At 28.3% G+C, this 23,411-nt stretch overlaps 1 protein-coding gene across 4 annotated transcripts in view; it reads right to left on the bottom strand.

Annotated features, from left to right (window-relative positions):
- LOC136974107 (ankyrin repeat and SAM domain-containing protein 1A) overlaps positions 1-23,411 on the bottom strand; it is a 55,962-nt gene that overhangs the window by 25,992 nt on the left and 6,559 nt on the right. For all 4 annotated transcript variants that reach the window (XM_067269147.1, XM_067269076.1, XM_067268938.1 and 1 more), the window contains exons 2-7: positions 17,180-17,260; positions 16,248-16,404; positions 8,300-8,374; positions 7,904-8,125; positions 7,715-7,790; positions 1-102 (exon numbers count right to left, since the gene is read on the bottom strand). In XM_067269147.1, the coding sequence (XP_067125248.1) occupies positions 1-102; positions 7,715-7,790; positions 7,904-8,125; positions 8,300-8,374; positions 16,248-16,404; positions 17,180-17,260 (713 nt within the window). The remainder of the gene's footprint in view (positions 103-7,714; positions 7,791-7,903; positions 8,126-8,299; positions 8,375-16,247; positions 16,405-17,179; positions 17,261-23,411) is intronic.

A 23,411-nucleotide genomic window follows, 5' to 3' on the forward strand; every position in this document is an offset into this window, starting at 1 on the left:
CTTTTATAATTTTATATGTTTGCCTAGCAATATTAGTGTTTAAATCTTTTAATAAATCATAAACAGTTCTTTTAAGTCCGTCCTGTAGGCTTGTATCGATACCTAAAATGTAAAATAAAACTATAATTTAATGATATTATATTTACAAAAAATAAATTAAATAAATAAATTGGCAGACGGTAGTTAAAACTTTATCGCAATACTAGGAATTCGTAATCATTGTTAAACCAAGGTCAACGTTCCCCTTCTCTATTATAAGCGTCAACTTATAAAGTTAACTTCAAAATTAAAACTATCACGCGATAAAATGTCACGAAAAGTAATAGGTCTCAGATTTATATCAACATTACTAACGAACGTTAAGTAGGCTGATTTTCATGTTTGTGCTACCAAACGAAACGAAATTTATTAAGGTAAAAGATACGCTTATTGATCAGATGATTCACGGTTAGATGAATGGAAAATTCTTCATTAAGCAACATTTTTTTTCAAATGTACACTAGAAACTGTATTATCCGACTCCTGACGGATAATAGAGTTTCCCCTAACAATACAGAAATATTAATTTATTACCCACAATTAATACAAATCCTGCAAGTACAGTACTGTATAATCAACAAACTGTATCTTAATTGGCATGGAGTACAGAAATAGAGGTTTATAGTAAAATTCAGTATAGTAGCCTATGTACTGTACAGTACTTCATTATGATATAGTGAAAAAGAAAAAAAAATACAATAAATACTTCCAAAACTGAATTTAGAACTCTGACAAGTTGCAAGAATAACGGATAATCGAGTTCTCACTGTATAGTATTGTAAACACTTCAATATTTATAAAATAATTGCAATTTTTGGGTTTTAATAAAACCTTAATGTTATTATTTCGTATGTATATCCATATATATATATACTGGATATATACGAAAATTCTAGGAGGTAAGTAATTATTAATACATATAAATAATATCTCATTTAATATTTTATTAGGAGTTATTACTATGCAATAAGTATCATTTTAAGAATAAAGCGATAAAAATGCAATTATTTTAAAATATTTTTAAACTTAAATTTATTATATAATGACCATTATAATTTATATTATTTAAAACGTTACGAATGACCTTATGAATTTTAAATCAGGCTGATTTTTTATTCATACTTTATAAATGAAAATGAAGCGAAAATATGTTTTAAAATTGTGATACAATTTAAACATTTAACTGTCCAGGAAATTCTACTAAAATAATGTATTATTAATTACTGAAAAGCTATTGTAATAACAATACATTACAGTCAAACCCTGTTATTATACGAAGTAGATTTGTAGTCCAGTGGACGAAGTAGGATAGGCATTTCAATGTTAACAGTTTGGTTAATATGAATTTCGTTAATATGAAGTGCAAAATTTTGTCCCTTCGACTTTGTTTTAACGGGGTTTGACTGTATATTGAATACATAGATTTTTATATCGTTAATTTAATACCATATAAACTCATTGACAAAAAAGTTAGGCACCAAGATAGAATTGTCTGATTACAGATGTCAGGTAATGCAACTGGTGTCTTAAATTTTCTACTCCCAGTATCCTACAAATCGAATTTTCAGTTTAATAAATGAAAAATACAGAGCATTCACAAAAGATAAATCCTTTGTCGTTGCCTTTTCCTTTCCGTCGTTGCAGACCATGAGTAGTCCATCGAAATTTACAAAAATTACGGAGACGACCTTCCTTTTTAGGCTACTGCCGCCACAACAAATATGCAAAAATGATAAAAACGTCCTCTGGTGTTTCGCCACTGCCACAATAATACTTTTTAAATAAAATAGCAAAATAAAAGTTATCTGTTTCAGTATATCTGTTGTTTGCGTGTGTTCAAACGCCAGGCACGCCTTTATGACGCAGTCAAAGCACAACTGATAAAAATTGAGAGCAGAATGAGCGCTTCACCGAAATGTCCATCATCTGAGCCGTTTTGACCTGACTGTGAAGAGATGTTGGGGTAGTGAATACGTGAGAACATACAAACATTGTGGCCAAGCTTTGGACATTCCAGACAGACCACCAGAGGAGATGATCGTCTGATCATGAGACAAGCTAGAATAGTTTAAATAGTATCTTTATCCATCCCCTACCATTAGTAGGTGACTAGCAAAGGAAAATTTGCATGTACGGCGACCCCTAGGCGTCGTACATGCAGTTAGTGGCCATTAGTGGTGCCATAACAGAAGCGTGAACTGCAAAAACTGGCAGCGTATTGTCTTCAGCGACGAATTACGGTTCTGTTTGGAGACGGACGACAATCACATGTTAGACGTACAGGACCACGGCGAGCACTTCAATCCTGCGTTTACAGTTGAGCGGCACACTGCTTCCACTCCTGACGTGCTGGTTAGTAGACCCATTTTAAATAATAGTCGGTCACCTCCAATAGTAATACGAGGGCATTAATGGCACAGTGGTAGGTTCAGAAAATCCTGTGCCCTCGTGCGTTGCCTTTTACAACAGGACTGCAAACAGCCAGGGTTTCCCAGGAATGTCTCCGTCACGTTGCCATACTTCATTGGCCTGCCTGTCTCCAGATTTCTCTCTCATCGAGCATTTGTGGGAACAGATGGGACACCAGCTTTGGCCATTTACAAGAGTGGCAGCTGCAACATCCGAGGTCAAATCTATTGCAGAATACAGACACTCTGTATACCTCCATTCCCGACTATAACGTCGCATGTATCCAGACAAGAGAAAATTCTACAAAGTACTAAAAGTTCCTTTAAATTGTTGTTCGACAGAACATTGTTTTTTTTTTTTTTTTTTTTTTTTTTTGCTATGATATTGTAATCACTCATTACATCACCAATATGTTCGCATTAATAAAATTTCATTTATTTCCACTGCCTCTCGGTGTATAGCCTAAGATTTTTTTTTCAATGAGTGAAAGTTATACATAATAAATCATCATAATACTAAGTACAGGTACGTAGGCCTACATATACATATAATCAGCCATCTTTTTTGCTGAAGTTGCACAACTCTTTGCTTGAAATTGTTATTCTGTGTAAACATCTGAATAAGAATGACTACACTTTGTATATAATGGTTAAAAAATGCAGAACATGCAAATGCTTTCAAATCATAAAATTTATAGCAAAGAATTAACGCCTGATACCAAGATATTAAATCAAAAATAAAAATCTTACAGAATTACTACAGGTATAAATTATTCTCTAGAGTCTCTACATTTATAAAGCATAAAATTAGATTCTACTGTTAACTATATATATAATTTGTTTTTTAATACTCTTTGCCTTGTAGGCACTGAGACTTTTATTTTTATGAAGCCCACAATGGATCGGCCGGGTGATGAGGGACGGGGCCGACCAATGTGACACTTTTTTTATCCTTTATATTCATTCATATCAATTAGGCGTACAAATGTTTCTCCTATATCAGATATAATATGATAAATATTCAAAACAGTTTCCTAAAGAAATTACAAAATTAATTTTTTATGAAACTGCTTACGTTAAAATTTTCTATATACAAGTTTCCTTTTATAATATAATATAACAGAAAAATAGCTTTAAAAACACCTGAAAAATTTTATTAACAAAAAATATTTATTAATCACAGACTACAGAACTATGAATTAGTGTTTATTGACCGTAAATTTTAAAATGTATTCAATCAAAATAAACGAAAAATATATATTATATGAAACCTATATTGTATCTAGAACGAGAAAGTAAACAATAAAATTTAATATTGAATCTCCTGTCCAAATGAGTGAATACTGAACATCCTACATTCAATACTCAGTCGTCTGAATATAAATAAAAACAAAAATGTCAATTAAATAAGTGTAGATTTGTAACTTAATAAATGAAATACTAAACTACTTCATTATATATTTTATATGCCAATTTTTAAACTTTAAATTAAGAAATTAAAAGCAGAAAAAAACGATTTAATTTTAATATATTTTAATCAGGAAATGGCTTACTGTATAACGAACAGGTATAATACTTCACTTATATCTCAAATTTCTATGGCTATGTAAATTTTTTCCAACTTTATAAACATTGGAAATATATACTGCAGGTAGTAATAAAACAGATTATATTTATCTTATATGCTTAGCAACGTGTAAACACACGTAATAAGATTACATGTTGGAATGTTTTGATCTTCGCATGTTTATTCTGCAATTCTATTTGCATGCTTTCAAAAATAAATTCAAAGAAAAAATTATTTTTGGAAAAATAAAATTAAAATGCCAAAAAATAGATTATGTAATTACAGGGCATAAGCCCTGTAATTTCACACTTACGCCTAGGCAAACTAGATAACTACTAGAGCCCGGATATTACATGAACCTGTAAATCGATTTGTAAATCCACCTATAAATAAATAAAATTTTACGTGTATGGTGAACAATGTAAACATAGTTTCTCCATGAGATTTCAGTGATAAATATAACAAAATTATTGACTGTTTTTTGCTTAGTGCTTGGGATTTCTCTAAGCAGTAACTGATATTTACAGATTACTATATAATTCAACAAATAAACAAAACTCAAAATTTCATAAAACTTTGAAAAATAAATAAATAAATAAGTTATAGTCTATAGCTTATACATTAATTTGAGAAATTTTAAATCATATAAATTTTTTAAACAAATTTTCTTACTTTCCTTAGTATATTACAATTTTTCCTTGAATATTTTTCAACGAAAATTGTATATAAATAAAATAATAAACAAGGTGATGAATAAATATCCAGAACTCTCTGTAGAAGAGATTGTTGGAAAAATCTCAACCAAATTTGATATGCATACCGTCCTGAGTATACGGATTCGATCTTTTGAAAAAAAATCTAACTTCGAAATTCAACCACTAGGGCGAAAGTTAGCGCTGCTGTTCCTTAATGTGCACATTACGTACGTTTTCCAACGAATTTCGAAAGTTAAGAAGCAAGGTGCAATAATTTTATTTCAATTACAGGTATAGATTCGTCAGCGCCAAATTTTACCCTAGTGGCTGAATTTCGAAGGAACTTTTTCGAAAATAGAAACAGCATACAAGGACAATATGCACTCCAAATTGGGTTGTGATTTGCTCAATTCTTACTTTTACAGATTGCTATGAACACCTACAATTTCATTTTCAGTTCTGAACATAGTAAACAGAAATAATATTTTTTAAATATAGATTTCACCTGTAAATGATATTCTAATACAAGAATTATTTGCAACTGTTGCATTACTCTAACGTCAAAAAGTAATTTACGTTTATTGATATTTTATTACATCAAAATATCTTATGCAAATATCAGTTAAAATAAGATAATTCTGTAACATTACGCGTTACTAGAAAATAATACTTCTACCGATTATAGAAAATTATTATCGGAAGTATTATTATTTTCTACGAACGCATACATTTTCCGATATACCTCTAGCTTAATTTTCTCTTTTCGTAAAATTTATATTTAATGTTTTTACTCTAATTCTAATAACAATTTTAGAATAATAAATAATTTAATCGGGAGATTTCGCAGAATCTTGTCTGTTAAACACAAGATTATATACTAGAAAAAAATGGTATACTTATATATACGACTTGCTTAGCTTTAAATACCTTTTAGGACATTGACTTAAACTGTTTCAATGCATTATAATATGTTAGCGTGACTTTGTAAGAGAAAAACAATTGTTATTGTATTCGAAAGAGGATGACTTACTTATTTTACTTTGTTTCACCTTTCAATCTCTGGCAGTTTATCAGATACTTTGACTCATAAGCTAGCTGAAGAAAATTATAAAGCATTTTCTTGTTTTTTGTTAGGGTTCAGACAAAATATATAAGCAAAATATCAGTACCAGAGTGAGTATATGTGAGTTATGAAGTTCAATAAATGACTGACGTATTTTTTGATAAATGAAGTCGTTCATGGAACTTCATTTGTTTGATATTTTTCTGTATAGAGTAGGTAAAAATAATCTCTCTCTCTCTCCCTCCACTTTTAAGTAGAAATATTTAAAAATCACTTTAAATTGTTTTAATATAATTTAGTACAAATTAAATTAGTTTTGTCGTTTTTAAGATACAGGTTATCATCTATACTAGTGATACAAAGCAATACAGTTAATCAATAGACGAACACAGGGAGATAGATGGGAGGTGAGGATTTTTCCCCGTCCTAGAGCAAACTTAGTGGTCTGTAGTGATTTTTACACTCCAATAAATAAAATCTTTAAGAGTGTTATTTATTAATAAAGTGACATTCTACGTATTTCATATGTTCAAAAAAAAAAAAAAAAAAAAAAAAAAACGCCCATACCAAGCTTTTGATGACCCAAGACGAATATTACATTAGCATTTGTGAATACAATTAATCCCATCTAAATTAATCTAGTATATCATCAAATCTACTTACAACAATAAAATTCAAATAATATAACTTAATTTTTTAACTATTACACCCCTTTCTACTATATTTGAAATTATTATTTATATCGCTATTTACTATTATAATATGAAAATCGTTATTTCTATTTCTAAATCGTTATTACTATTATAATATGAAAATCGTTATTATTATTAATATCGTTATTTACTATTTTAATATGAAAATCGTATAAATGTACACATACACACATATACATCAAACAATATAGTTTCAATTAATTAAAAACATTACTTACAAAAGAATGATTTTTGTTATTATTCAGAAAATATAATTTGGATAAAATCTCACTCATTTAAACTTAATATAATCTTACGATCTTGTTTCTTAATCACTTTCTGTTAATTTGATATAAAAACATTGTAAAAATCGCTTTTTTTTTTACATTATGACGTTTAATCTGTGCTCGCTCTGCATCAGTGAGGAATCATTTTATCATATTTATGTTATATATTCTTCGATTACACTGAATAATTTTTGTATATAAAGCAATAATTTTCTGATTCATCGAATCTATATCAAAATGATTGATATATTTTAAAATATCTAAAGTGTAATTTATTCCCTAAACACTTTTATGCAATAAGACTCCTCACCTTGTATGATACAACTATGATATCAATAAAATTTTCAGCATCGGAGTCCAAATAAAACCTTGCAGAAAGTAATTTTATTTAGATATTGTGATAAAATGATAAATATGTGTGCAAACAATATCTGAAGTTTAATGTTTCCTGAGTTATATATATAATATAGTTAACGTTAGAATTTAGATATTGTTTTTACTGTATTAAATAAATTTTATTTATATATATATTGATAATTTGATACAGAGAATGAAATAATATTTGCTACCATGAATAACAGAGAATGACAAAATAGTAATCGTGTGAACAGTTATATTAAATTGATTAATTAATGAAAATATTTTAATTTATATTAATTTTTTATTACACTTTTTAATTTTGTAATACTGAAATAATATAAAGTAATATACTATTTAAGAATAATTTTACTTAATGAATTACTAGAAATGATATGAAAAAAAATTCTATTCTGTTTTCTGATTGTATTTTAATTTATGTTACATTACATTTTATAGTATATGAATATATACTGTAGCATATAAATGTTATACCAGAAAACATATGTTCAAAATTAATATAAAAAAATTAATAAAATATAATTTATATTCCTACTCATTAAGTTTAAAATTTGTTTTTTAAATTTAAAATCTTAAACAGAATACCTGCGTCAAGAAGGAGTTTTACAACTTCTACTTTCCCATAAAGAGCTGCCTCGTGTAACGAAGTACCACTATTAGTCTGAAAAATTAATAAAAATATTTATTTACAACAGAGAAAGTTACGAAAAAAAACAACATTCAAGTATAGATATTAAAAGACAAATTATTTAAATAAATAACAATGATATATACCAAATAATTAACTTCAAATCCGGCATCTAAAAGCACTTTAACAACTTGTTTATGGCCATTCCTGGATGCCAGATGAAGTGGCGAATGTTTTTTCACTCTGTCTTGTATTAGATGCGGATGACGATTTACCAACAACTCCACGGTTTCCAGCCGACCATACTGAGCAGCTAAATCTAATGGAGACTCTTCTTTTATATTCCGGACACTTGGATTACTGTTGTGCTGGAAACAAAACAAATTCTCACAAAAGGAAATAATTTAACTTACACACTACCCGTCTCATTGTAATGTATTGTATAATTTCGAGCTTTGTAGAAAAACGTTAAAGCTTCGTTTTAATTATAAGACCATAAAAATTCAATAGATCTTACATGTAATAAAATTAACTTATCTTACCTTTAACAGAAGTGCTACAACTTCAGTGTGTCCGTATTGGGCGGCTGAATGCAGTGGAGTTTCTTGATCGTGATTCTATAAACCACAAAAAAATAATAATTAAATATTTATAAAAAGTAATTTAGTAATTTACAAACTGATTTATTTTTATTGCTTTTGTTCATTGTAAAGTCTCCTTTCACTCAGTTGCGACATAAGTCCATCTTAGAACTTCACATAATTAATAATAAAAAGAAAATGTTAAAAGCTACAAGATAGAAATGAAGATATTAAAGAAATGATTGTCATTTTTCCAAAAGTTAATATTATAAAAAGCAAATAAACTTAGTAGCTGAAACATTCAATTAGTTTTAATTTACACAATATTACAATAATAATACTGTATACGATTTAAATTAAATTTACACTAAATGGCACCATTACTAATATTCAATTTTTTTGTACCGGAATTACATAAAATAAGTCTAAATAATCATTATAGTCATTAAATTATAATTATTATATATACAAGTCTCACTGAGTAGTAAGAGACAAATATTATAATCTTATAAGTTATTTCAATGCTCAGCGTTAGTATTATTCAAAATGCAGCCTGTATTAACTGGATGAATTTCGTAAAATTTTAGATTTTTTTTTGTTCGAATCTTAATAGGAAAAATATATTATATGTCTGATTCTAACCCCTATTGATCGACAGACACATCATCACTATACTCGAGGGATGTTTATAATTACAGCGACTATTTAATCACAAGTATATGTATGATCTAATTATATTATACACAGTGAAACCTGTGTAAAGTGGACTCGTACGGTACCGATTCCTGTTCAAAACGGCAGGTCTTCGTTTTGAACAGGTTTCATTTTAATCGCCGCCTCCCTATGAATTTTTTGTTTAGGCAAGTTTCTGTTTTGGACAGGTTTTACTATATAACTATTGTAAAGATATATTAAATATCCTTACTAATTTTCTTATCCAATCGTCTTTTTTAGAATTATAACGAGAATATGCACGCATATTGACTTTAAATTTAATGTCGTGATAATATAAAGTTCAAATTTGATATAACTGGTTAGTAATATTTTTAATAAATTTTCTCTGCTATTATATGAATGAGGAGATAGTGCGAAAACCAGTAATATCTCAGCGAAACTTTTTTCACTCTGTTGCCGTTTTATTGCAACAAGATAGCAATAAAATGGCAGCCAAGTGAAAAATTTTCTGTATTCTTTCTTATAAAAAAAAAAAAGATAGCGGTTATAAACAGTGATAGAAAAATTTGTCGAGAGATAAAGTATTAATTATAATTAAATTAAAGATTTTATCTGACTTCTCCTTCCATGAATATATTTTGAAACTATTCATATCTAGGGAGAAAGAAAAAATAACCTTTAATTCAATAAGATATCCTAGTAAATTTTTTTATATCACATCTTTGTATTGATTATTTTTTATATGGCACATACATTTGCTAATATATAACATACAAAATGTGTATTATATATTATTAGTTTATACAGTAAAACCTGTCCAAACGGAAATCTGCCTAAACAGAAAAAATTCTTCGGAACGGAGCGATTTTCTTATATTAAAAGAAAAACCTCTTCAAAACGGAAACCTGCCAAACCGGAAAAAATATTCGGTACCGCGCAATTCCGGTTTACACGGGTTTTACTATATATATACTTCTTCAAATCATATAAAATAAATTCAATTTTGCAGAATATAAAAAAGATTATATACTTATATATTAATTTTAAATAAGTAATTTAAATTTATATATATATTAATATAGTATCAGAATGAAATAAATATGGAGAAAATATTTTAAATTCCACGAATAAACTTAAGTGATTTAAATATAGAATTTAACAGAGAAAATTAATTTAAATATAACCCGAAACGATTTCCTTTGTTGCTTAGAACAAATGAGAATAATGAATATAGCCTAATAGCAGCAATAAAATATAACATTCATTAAAATTATTAATATTCCAGGAATTGAAAATTAAACTAAATATTCCTGTATTACAGAAAGGGAAATTTTAACATGGTGTTTTGCTTCAAGAATTTATTCAACATATTCGAAAATAATTTTAAACCTTTTCAGTTTCTGTTATTAAATAAATGTATTTTTATCATCACATGGGACAGGAATGAATTCTTAATCCAGAATTTTCTTTTTCCAGTTACTGTTTAACTTTCAAATGGAAATTAGCAGAGCGATGGATATAATTATATTTTACTGCTAGAACCTATGTAAATCACATTATTGATAAATGAGTTTATATTTTATATTTTTCTCGCAAATATTCAATAAAGTCATATTTTACTTTTTAGTTTACATTTCTAACAGCCCACCAGTAGCCGAGTGGATATAACCACTGAAATTTGAACACAGGTTAGCGCCTCACAACGGGATGCCACGTGCAGTTTTCCGGATTTTTTTCACGTTTCTAACATCAAAATAGGGGTCATTTCCCCATAGAAAGTCCTTCCCCCCTTGTTCCCTTGTTGCAACGCAACACGAAAACGATCTGCTAACGGGAATCATCAAACATTTCTATTTGTTAAAATAAACCCGCAACACGGAAGATTATGTTTAAAATTTAACAGGAATTTCATCTAATCTCTATATTAAATTTTTAACAAAAATTTCGCATATCAATTATATAAATAACCAATTTTTAGTAAGTAATATAAGTTTGATTTTCGATTTTACATAATACATATTATGACTCCGAATTGCACGGATCGAATACTTCGCTACACTTAAATGTTTACATTAATATAAATACATAAGAGCTTAACAGAATCCTACATCATTCGTAATATAATGAAATGATAAAGTACTGGTAATACCTCATAACCGTTAGACGTGACGCATATTCGATCTTTGATTGGTTGAATACGGAAAACACATAACGGTAAGTGCCCGGAAGTACAGTACTTGCTGTAAATATCTTATTGCAATTGTTCAAATACATTAAGTTGCAAGTATTATGACTGGCAACTTAAGTTATAAAGTTAAGTTCTATACATTAAGTTGCCAGTCAGTCTTACCGGTATTGAACTTCTAAATTGGATTGGATTTTTTATTTTTATGGGCCATCGGTGCGTGTGGACTGTACACGCTGACCTCAATTTTACTTGTTACGAAATTAATCCTCAATACGGCAGGTCAACATAACAGTGGAATAAGGAAACGAATGTCACCATCCGAACTATTCATAATAAATTATGAGAATCCAAAAGAGATTCAAACTACATCTCTCGGATCTAGTTCGATTTCCTTGTGGATCTTCATACGTAAGCCGATAGAAAAACCTTATCAACGAGGTATATATAAAGTATGAAATAAAATGAAGGTATTTCAGCGAATAATTAACCGAGAGATTAATTTTTAAATATTTTTTGGTTCGTTGACTCGCTCGGATTCGATTCCGGGCCCCAGAGCGCCTAAACCGCCGTCAAGAGAAATTAATATTTGAAAAACATTACTAAAAAACTATTATTTTGCTCATTTTTCATTAAAACTGTTTATACTGCTCTTAAATTATTACAGGTTTTAAATATTTTAACAAAAATGCACATTAATAAGGAAACACTTGGATTATTTTAAGAACTTATCAAACACAACGAAACATTAAAAACAATAATAAAAAACGCTAAATATTTATCTGAAAATCAGCATATTTTTTTTAAAAGTCATTTCTGTAACAACAATCCAATGATTTTGAAATTTTCGATTGCAATAGACTTGATTGCAAATATATGAATTTATACAGCCTATTGATAATCTGACAGCAATAACCTAAACAGTAATGTACAGTACAGTAGACTTTCACTTCTATTACTTAATTGCCTTCGAGAATTTATAGTTATTACTATAAAGAGACCAACATATAATTTGACATTTTTTTTTATAATGTTAACATAAAATATGGAGTATAAGACGGTAGGAGTAAAGTAAGATATAAGCATGTTATGGGATATAATCACCATAAAAGTGGATTTTTAAAGCAAGAGACTGTTAAAGCAGGAGATTTACTATGACAAAAATTTTTGCCTTCTCTTATCTTTATTATTTTACAAGAAATTAAATATTAAGAAAGTAACTATGGCTATTTTTAAAATCTAAACATATTTTCATGCAAAAAATACCAAGTAAAATTTTCATAGTATCTAATATTTATAACTTTTCTTCACTTCTATCTGATTACAATGATCCGTAAGCATAAATTATTCGAAGATGAGAGAGCAGAATATTTAAATTTTAAAATAAACAGTATAAAAATCCCGTAATTCATAATTTAAAAATTCTCATTTTAATAAATGGCCATTTACATTATTAATTTTCTTTCTAACAGGTATAAGTTTAAAGGATATTTTATATTAATAAAATAAAGCATATTTTCTAAGTTTATCTTAATAACCTTCCATTTATATGCGTTATTTTTATTTAATTAAATTATAGTTATATCTAATAATTCATGTTAAATCTCTCTTCAGCAATATCTCAGTAAATCTTTTTCTTCACACAAGATATTCTTTCAATTTAATAATACAAATTGTGTATCAAGAACAGTCCATTCGCTGATTAATTCGTTAATTTTATTATGTTTCAGCAAGAATACGGCATTAAAAATAATTCTTTCGACATGTTCTAGACTTTAAAAAAATCCAAACGTCACGCACTAAATGCAGATTAATGTAAATTTGGTCTTTACAGAATAAACTCGTAAACATGTTTTTATAAATAGAGAACTATTGAACATAACGATTGCATAATAATGTTTAGTTTTATGTCAGCTTTAAATTGTTCAATTAAATTTATGTCAGGATGTCATTAGTTAATAATCTAATCCTGTACGACGATAAAATTCTAATTGAATCAGTCAAAAACGTTTGAAAAATAAGTGGAACCTACTACAATTAATAAAATATTTTAATCCTCAACAAAAGATATCAAATAATGATCATAATTTAATATATTTACATCAGAGTTATGTATTTTTTCCCTCCTTTAAAACCTTTCTTTAAATAATGCACTAGAGGACTGACAAGGAAATAAAATAACACTTAAAAATTGTTTAGTCTTCATTCTTTGATAATATATATTGAAAGCAATAATTATATACACTAAAAAGTATAATATTCTTTTAATTGTTCTGTATATTCATATACAAATTCTCAATATATAGTACAGCATTCATAAAACACCGAAAATAAAAGAAATCTTTATCCATACATTTCTGAAATCTGTAATTTTGCTAGGGATATCTTCAACTTCTTATCATAAAAATTCAGCAACGAGTTGTCTAACTTTTCGGGCAACATTTTGTGGCGCCATCTGTTATCATATTTTAAAATTTTTTAATATTATAACTACAGTATTATAAAATCGCAAAAAGCTCAATTTTTATGGAAGGGATGAGTTTTATAAAAAATTGTAAATGCTAATAACGAGTAAAATCGTCATTAAGTCCGACCTTACTGGAGATACACACGATTCCCTTTATCTCTCCATCCCTGGACCTTTAATCACCAAAAATTAATAGCACCAATCCCTAATAAACAAATCTCCCTGCATAATTTCGAAAATTTTCGACAAAAAGAACAGGAGTTATTAAGCTTCAAACAGGATGAACAAAATCGTGCCACCATACACTAACATTCATACATACAAAAAATAAACCCCGAATTTTTTTGCATTTCTCGACGTTTCAAGATGTCCTGACCCAAAAATGTAAAAATCTTCTGGAAGGGCCATTTATTGACAGTTCGCCACTCTTTCCCTCTGCTATATATAACAGCTCGGATAGTAAAAATGATATCTTTAGTTTACAATACTATTATTTTTCCGGGATTAGGTTATGTACTTTCTTTCAAGTAAAAGCATACTGTAAAACTACTGTAAACTTTATACAGTTTTTCTTTTATAATTTACGATTACAAATATGCAAAACTACTAATTATCAGTGGATATAAGGCTCAATAGTTTCTCTTACATAGAGATAAAGTTTTTTCTGTTTGTTGTGATAAAAAAAATCACTCATATTACAATAAAACTCTTTTCTGCAACTCTTTTTTAATTGCAGAAACGGTTATTTCTTCATTTTCTTCAATTTAGTAATTGAAGGAAATGAAAACAATTTCTAATTCCCCCGCCATCTATACAACAAAGAAAACAGAAAATAAAATCAATGGACTAAATTCAAATGTTTTAAAAGCCAAAATGTGATTAAGAGTAATTACCTATTACTAGTAAATATGATCACAAATTTTCCATAGGATTAATAAAATATAAACAATATTAAAAAATGAATTGTGGACACACTTAATAAAATTATTGTGAGTTTTAGTTTTGTTAATTATTTCATATTAATTCAAAAATTTATGCAGAGCTTATTAAAGCAAATAAATAATTTCAATTATATAACACAATTCATATAAATTAATTCTATAAAATAAATGTTCATTGAACAATCTAATTATAAAAGCAAGAATCATTTTTTTTAATAATTGATAATAAATGGTTTTCTCACATTATTTCACACTTCTCTGAATACAAAACGGTTCTCATTAACTAAAATTTCAAATTTAGATTATTAATATTCCACTTTAATCAAATAAATCTCAATAATTTCAAAACAATAAGATATAAAACAAATTAAATATTTATAATTCTAAGAAAAATAATTCTCTTATTTAATTTGATAAAATTAAATTTCAAGTTTCATTTCATTAAAGAAAATCGTAGTTTGTTAGATAGATTTTTATAGTGAAGGTTATGGAGCTTTTTTTATAAAACAAAATGAGAAAATTATATTATAATTTCAGATTTAAAAAATATTTAATCATTATTGAAATCATAATGAGTTACTCTTTAATTTAAAAAAAAAAATCTGTTCATAGTCAAATAACATTATTTATCAAATGATTACAACAAGATATGTTTCTGTTAACTTAAATTTCATTACTCTAAAATCATTATATGAATGAACTTGAATAGCAAAAATTAAAAAAAATCTATATAGTTAGAAATTAGAAAGTTATATATATTTAATGCCGTACAGAAAAAATTACTAATCTACTGATTCTGTAAGTAAGGACCAAACACCTTATTATCAGCAAAAATTTTACTAAGAACAGAAAGATAGGAACCTGAAGATGGTCTTCAGGTTCCTATCTTTCAGATACATTCAGAAAAAATACTATTTACAGATTAATTCAAGACACAGAATTTGTTAGAGTAGAGGTGCACAAAATTCACAAATTACCCTTTCCTTCTGAGATGCATCAATATTTTCGTTCCTTGTCCAACTCATACAAAAAAAAAAAAAAAAAAGGTATAATAAATTTTTCTACTTACAAACAAAAATATCTGAAAAACAAATATATACAAATACAAACACGTATTGTGTTATACTTTTATTGTAAATGGTTAAAATTCTGCACCCACGTTAACCCACAGTACACCACTGTGCTGCTAATGGGAAACACAGTTAAGAGGGGGAAAAATGTATTTCACATTAATTACATTAATTCTTAAAAAACATTTTAAAATAGTGAATTAATCGTTTATTTTTTCCTTTACTTCATAGTTAATGTTAAATTTATCGATTGATCTCCATAGTAGGTTAATTACTAGTGAAATTACTAATGCAGAATCTCACTGTACAAATATTTTTAGGACAGATTAATATAGGGACGAATAACAAATGAAAATTTCATTGATTTCTATGGAAAATATCGTAGGAAATTAATCGATGAAAACCTATTTGAACTATGACTTTAACACGTTTATCGGTTATCCGCTCAGAACAGCGATCTAAATTTACAATTTCCGTTTACTGATTTTGATATTTATTTCGAATACTTTTACCATTCGTGCAGTCAAATAATATATTAAAATAAATAAATAAATAATAGAAAATTACTTACAGCTAAATTAACATTGGGCACGGATGGTCCCTGCTCCAGTAAAACCTTCACAATTTCAGTATTTCCTGTCCAAGCAGCTAAGTGTAGGGGTGTAGAACCTTTGTGATCAACGACGTTGGTAGATGCCTCATATTGTAATAATAACGACACAATTTCTCTGAAAAAATAAGGGAATTATAACGTTTTAAGCATTTAAATACACTATGAAAACAGAATTATAATTAAGAGAGGATAAACATGTAGGAAATTCGATCGTGTTAAATGCGTTATACGTATCAGAATAATAATTACATTTATAAATTCTTTCTGGATTATTATTATTATTATTGTAATTCTGCTTAAAATTTACCGTTTACGCGATTTATGATTTACGATATTAGTGATGAGGGATCATTAAAAAAATTGTAAAATGTTCATTAATCCTCGTGTTCTCCGATTGTGGGAGCGCCTTATACGATGTCTCTACTGTTTGACAATATAGTCATGACATGAAAGATTCCTTCAGGAGCCACTTTTCATTGCAACGAAAACGTCAAGTTTTGAATATGACATGGCCATTGCAGAATGGAGAAACAGGGATGCACTTAACATTCCACATGTCGTAGTTTTAGTGATTTAAAATGTAGTAGAGTATCTGTCGTACATTCGGTCGAATGACTCTTGATGTACGATAAGTGAAGTTTATTGTATCCATTTGGGATAAATTGTTTAGAATAGGCCATAAAATGAACTCCATAGAATATACAGAAATAAATTTAATGATGAATGACTCGAACGTGTGTGTGCCCCCTCCTTTTCAAGACTTAAAGCTCGGCCATGCAACATTCATGTAATTCGTTGCAATTTCCCTCTTTAAATGCAAATATATTAGAAGAGAAAATTTAATAAATATTAAAAATAATTGATGACAAACTACTGTTTAAAATACTCACTTATGCCCGTTGAGCGCTGCGTGATGTAATGACGTATAACCAGACTGGTCTTGAGCATTAGCACCTGGCCCGCGACGTAAGCTGTACAAAAATTTAAGTATTTTAATGCTATCTTAATTAATATTCATTACAAATAAAAATTAACGGATAATTCGGCCGATAATCTGCATTAATCGATACGCAACATTACAATTTTAAGTCCTTTTCACTTAAAAATCATGCAAATATTCATTACTTTTTAATAAACGTAATATATAATTAAAATATATTTATCTATTTTAACACAGGATTTAATGAGATTCAAATCTCTCATTTCTAGAATAATATACAGGTTACATGATTAATGTTATATTTAGGTTATAGGAAAAAAATGTTAAACTTCTATTTTCGTTAAATTTTTCAGGAAATTACCTGCATGCTTAACTTGTATAAATTATATAGCAGTGCAATCATTTTAAAGTGACCCTGAATTTAAAAAAAGAAAGAAAGAAATAACCTTCACTACTTCCTTCTGATATCATATAGCAAAAGTCATAACAGGAAAACAGTTATCCATTCATAAAAGTAATTCTAACATTCCTTAATGAACAGAATCAATTTTAAAGAATTAAAAGTTTGCATCTACAGTAAAACCTGTCCAATGCGGAACCCCGAATAAAAAGGAAACCTGCCTAAACGGATCGATTTTTCTACGTTAAAAATAACCTGTGCAGAACGGAAACCTGCCAAAAACCAGAAAAATATTCGGTACCGTGCGATTCCAGTTTACACAGGTTTTCCTATAGAATAATCTCATTCGTATACAGACGAAAATAAAAGTGCTAACGAGATACGAGATTTTTCTTTAGTGAAACATGGACGTGATTTTCTTCCTTTTTTTATTTTCTTTTTAATATTCTTATCAGGAGAATAACATAAAACACATGATATATTATTTAAGCCATCAGACCTTTGTAATTTTATTTCAACGACAGATTGAGAACAGGACAAACCAATCGGTTGAATGCTATTCAAGCGAAAGAGATAGGATAACAATGCGACGACACTTCGGCGACATACAAACGTGTCCCATGTCACAGATAGTCTCGACACTGTAATAATCGATCGTCTTTTGGACAGAAAGTCGATGATACACAAGATAGATAGATCCAAAACGCAGAAAGGTGCTTTCGAGAAGTTAACGATAATGGTTTCTAAGTTACCCTTTGTAGTATTTAAGATTTTGAAAATAAGTCTGAAGACCATGCACACCGATCTGGGCCTGTGTCACGAACACACAAAGAGCTAACTAAAGAAAACGCGTGTTGCTACTCAACAGCACTTTTTATGGATGAAGAAAACACAAAGACATCTTCATTAGTGAAATTTCATCTGTTTCCATTTGTTAATAATACCAAAAAACAAGTCCGTAAGAATTTGTAAAACCAGGATTAAAGTGTTGGGGAGTGAAAGATTATAATGAGCACAATATCCTCATAAAATTTCAAATCTCATCCTTATTAGTATTATGCGCTATTATTAGAAGTTTCTAATAATAAAATACATGGATGCGGTTGACATCATAGATAACGTCATCAAAAAATAACAGCGGTAAATGTTTACGGTGAAATTCTAAAACACACTACGTACAAACACCTTATACATAGATATACACGCTAAAGTAATTATGTAAAAAACATAGACACACTTTTCTGAAAGCCCATTAATTAATTGTCATGCGAATAACAGAAAATATTCTCTACTTTATCTAATTTCATGCGCTAAATTATATTTATCTTACAAGATGACATTCTAATTTCTGGAAGAATATCGAGTTTCGTCATCGTAGTCGAGTGTAGCACGTGTTTCGAAAGGTCAAATTAACAAACAGACACAGGTATATTTTATTGAAATTTCGAAATAGCTTATTCATATTTTATAATGCATTAAAATGTATTTCTTATTCCTCGAACATTAAAATCGAAGCACCTTCTGGACGTATTTAACAATCGCGAAACACGTCAGGTGAAGCAATAAATGACGTCATCTCACCTAGTTTTTTCCTTAACAAGACTCACTCGTTACGTCATTTTACAACGAACTTGTTGAATCATTCACGTATACAAGGTTAAATTTTATCATAAAATATTATTTAACTGAGAGAAACAATGAATAAATAGGTTAATATCAGTCTTATTACGTAACCTTATTTTTACCAATTAAATCGGCATTTAGACCCTAAAGTCTAATTATCTCCTTAAATATTAAACTACTAATACCTATTGCACTAAACAGGAAGTATAAAAATATACTTAAAGCGGTGTACATCCTTCAAGTACGTCTCTACGTAAACTTCAACAGAAACTTGCATAAATTACCACCAGAAAATCAATCCACCTTATTAAAAATATTCGATAATATAAATTTTAAATATCAAATTATTATTTCTAAAGCCGAATACGTACGAGTCCATTCCCTAAATCGGGGAATTCTACTCTTAAACAACCAATAACCTGAATTAGAAAGGACGATGACCTCGCATCAAACAACAGGAGACTAATATTCGCCCCGTTTGCTTGTACACCAGCATAATACAATATAATCACGGAATTTAATTTAGATTATAATTAATATATATACATAAAAATCTAAAACTGGATGAATATAATTACAATTAACTATCGAATTTTACAGACAAACAGCCAGGTTATTTGCAGAAAACGAGCCAGAAAATAATTTTTTTTTTTTTTCAGAGGGGGATATAAGTGTGTACCATAATTTGTATGCAGTTAATAAAAACGATTACATTTTTTTTTTTTTAATTTTTTCTCGTTGTTACAGTCTCTTAGTCGAGTACAGAACAGAATAGAAGCTGACTGAAATACTGAATGCGAACGATCGAATGAGACTCATCCATTAATCATGATGTGTCTCGCAGAGCTTACGCCACTTCCCGACTTTATAAGCGGGATTCTCGTGTTAAATGTCTGCTCCTCACCTTAGAATAATTTTTTTTTTAATCACAGAACTGACTAATCTACATCAATTGTCATTTGAATATCGCCGTAAAATATTCAAAGATGCAATTTAAACCATTTATTGTTCGACGTATTCGTAATTATTCTACCTTAAAATTTCCAATCCGGTGGAATTAATGGTAAAGCTACCTTGATCAAGATTTATATGTTTACACAACTGAAGCCCTACATGCATAAAATGTAATAAAACGTTTCTATCAAATTTAATTCATTTCATAATAATCAATATATATATAGCCTATATATATAAAATTTTAATAATATATTATTGAAACCGCAAGCTTAAATTATATAGAATTCGTTTTAATTCTACTCACTAATAAGGACACGTCGTGCCCCGGGAGAACCCTCTTAACCTAAATTAATAAGTTATCCTCTCTATAAAAGAAGATCCTGTGTTATTTATAATTTCATTGCTTCTCTAAATAAGAATAATAATAATGATGATTTCTACTTCTAGTTTCTTCCTGGATTAAGAACTAGTGGAAAATAATACAAAGATTATCAATTAGTCTCGTTATTACTTTCCCTCTGTTGTATGCTATATAATAGAGGGAAAGTATGGTAATCGGTGAAAAAAATGACCCCCCTCCCCCAAAATTTTTACATTTTTGAATTAGAGAGATCTTGAATCGTCGAGAAATGCAATAAAGTTGGGGTTTCTTCTGTACGTATGGTTGTTACGTGCACTATACGTACTTCTGCACTATACGTACTTCTGTACGTATAGTGCACGTGTGTGTGAGAAAAGCACGATTTTTTCATCCATTTTGAAGCTTAATAACTCTCGTTCCTTTCGTCGAAATTTTCTGAAATTTTGCAGGTTGGTTTGTATATTAGGGGAAAATTTTCCTAGAAATTTTCAGGAAAATTGGACTACAGATTCGAGAGATATGTCTCCACTCCCTTAATATCTCACGAACCAATATGAAGACTTAAAGGTAATGGTAGTAATTATTAGGAATGAAAAATAAAGAATGCTGCGAAAGTCCAGCAACAACGTTTTCAGCTTTTTTGATATATTCTATATTAACATATTTACAACTCCGAATTTAACGCATGCCCCATTTTCAAGAAGCGATTTTCAGGAAGACATTCAGGTGGTAATTAAAAAATAAGTATATTTTATTAACGTTTTTCTCAGTTTAAATTAATTTATTAAACGCTAAAAACGTTTAATAAATTAATTTAATGTATTTAAAGCATGATGTAATTGACAGAAAATACAAAATAAGCAGGAAAACTAAAAAATTTCATTATAAGAGTGACAAGGCATTTCCCGAATTTAAGATGTAATCCTTGGAAAACGTGCAAAAACTACGTCTTAAATGCAAAATAATAGCCTGCATTATATAAATTTTATGAATTTACAAACCTGTGAACAACGATCACTAACGGGAACATAAAACTTACCTTTGTTCAAAGGTTACTTTTGTATACATTTCAAAAAGAAATATTCCCAAAACTGGTCGCCGTTTAGAGATGGTTTTATCAGAGGTTCGATTTTAATTTCTTAATAAATATATACATGCACTTTTGAAGTGGAATAAATCTAAAAATTCGAAAAAATTTTCGGGAAGAAGAAAATTCTGGATGATAATTAGAAGAAAACCTCGATTTAAGACGTACAAATTGACTTTTAATAAGGAATTTTCAGGGGTAAAACCTCAGATTTCATTCTAATTGTCATATCCCCCCTCTTACACCTCTTTACAGTGCCAAAAATCAGGAATTTCTACAATAAAAACAGCGCAGCCACGTACTTTCCAATACAAATTGTAGTAATTCTATAATTTTTGTATGGAAGCCTTGTCGACGCGTAAACTATTTCAGTTTAGATAAAAGTGTAATTATTATCTAATCCTGTGTAAGAATATACTACAAGAAAATCTTATTTCTAAGCATCAGTGCAGATCAATTTATTGAGTGATGGTTTGATAATGTAATAATTGAAATCTTCACGCTTGGTGGACTCACAAGAATAAAGATTTTAGTTAATTAAGATGTCGAAATTGCTTTCATTTCATTAGTTTTATGAAACTACATTAAATTTTTAGTAAAAATATTGAAATTACACCTTTTATTAATTTTATGGTAAGTAACGATCGTTCATCTTTTTATTATTATTATTATTTTTTTAACGTATAAAATTTAAAATGTATTTAATAAAAATAAAAATTTGACTTATAAATTTCGTGAGATTTCTTAATTAAATAATAACGATTTGCAGATAAATTCTAATTAAAATATTGTATAATGTAATAAAATGTATGCGAAATTTATTAATTCTTGAAAGGAAATTACGAAAACACCGGTGCAACGAAAAATAATTTCCTAACAGGAAATAATTATAGTAATACTAATACCATAAAAGAATATTTAAATTAAACAATTAAGTCAATTTTTATGAATATTCAGAGAATTATGGATGAGAATTGGAAGAAAACCTCGATATAAGACGTACAAACTGATCTTTAATAAGGAATTTCCAGGGGGGGAAGGATCAAAATATGGGATTTAAAGATTCACCCTTCTAAAACAATTTTCAGGAAAAAAATATGGATTATAATTAATAATAACCCTCGAATTTAAGGCGCACTCCGATTTTCAAAAAGGATTTTTTTGAGGGGGAGATTAAATTATAATTAAAAACCACGATTTAAAGATGCACCATTTAAAAAAAAAGGATGAAAATTAGAAATTAAACCTTCAATTTTAAATTTGGAAACGTGAAAAAAGTTGAAATTTACGAATATATAATTAAATTTTAAAGCCATAATTCATTCATAAGCTAATAAAAAATACAGTATATATAGAGCCTATATATTTACTTTATATTATTTAAAGTAGCGTAGTATTAAAATCTATTTTTAGACGTAACTCTTCGTACCACTGAATTATTTTTGTCAAAGATATTTTCGTAGCTACAACAAAAAATAAAATAAATAAATATAAAAGAACGTCAACAAATCATACGACGCGTTTTCTCTTATGCACTTGTTTACGATTTATTTAAAGTATTTTATAGTATTATGAAAGTTTATATCAAGGCATGTTTATAAGAGCAAGAAATTTATCTTTAAAAGCTCTGAAAATATATAATGGAAACATAAAATACATTAAATTTCCATGAAAGGACTGTAAAAAACACTTTAAAAGTTTGCAGCGGTTTAAAGTTTCGTAACTTCAAAGAATAATGGAAATGAGTGTAAAGT

This window comes from Centruroides vittatus, unplaced genomic scaffold (genome assembly GCF_030686945.1).
Source record: "Centruroides vittatus isolate TY-2023 unplaced genomic scaffold, ASM3068694v2 contig_10, whole genome shotgun sequence".
Lineage (NCBI taxonomy): Eukaryota > Metazoa > Arthropoda > Arachnida > Scorpiones > Buthidae > Centruroides > Centruroides vittatus.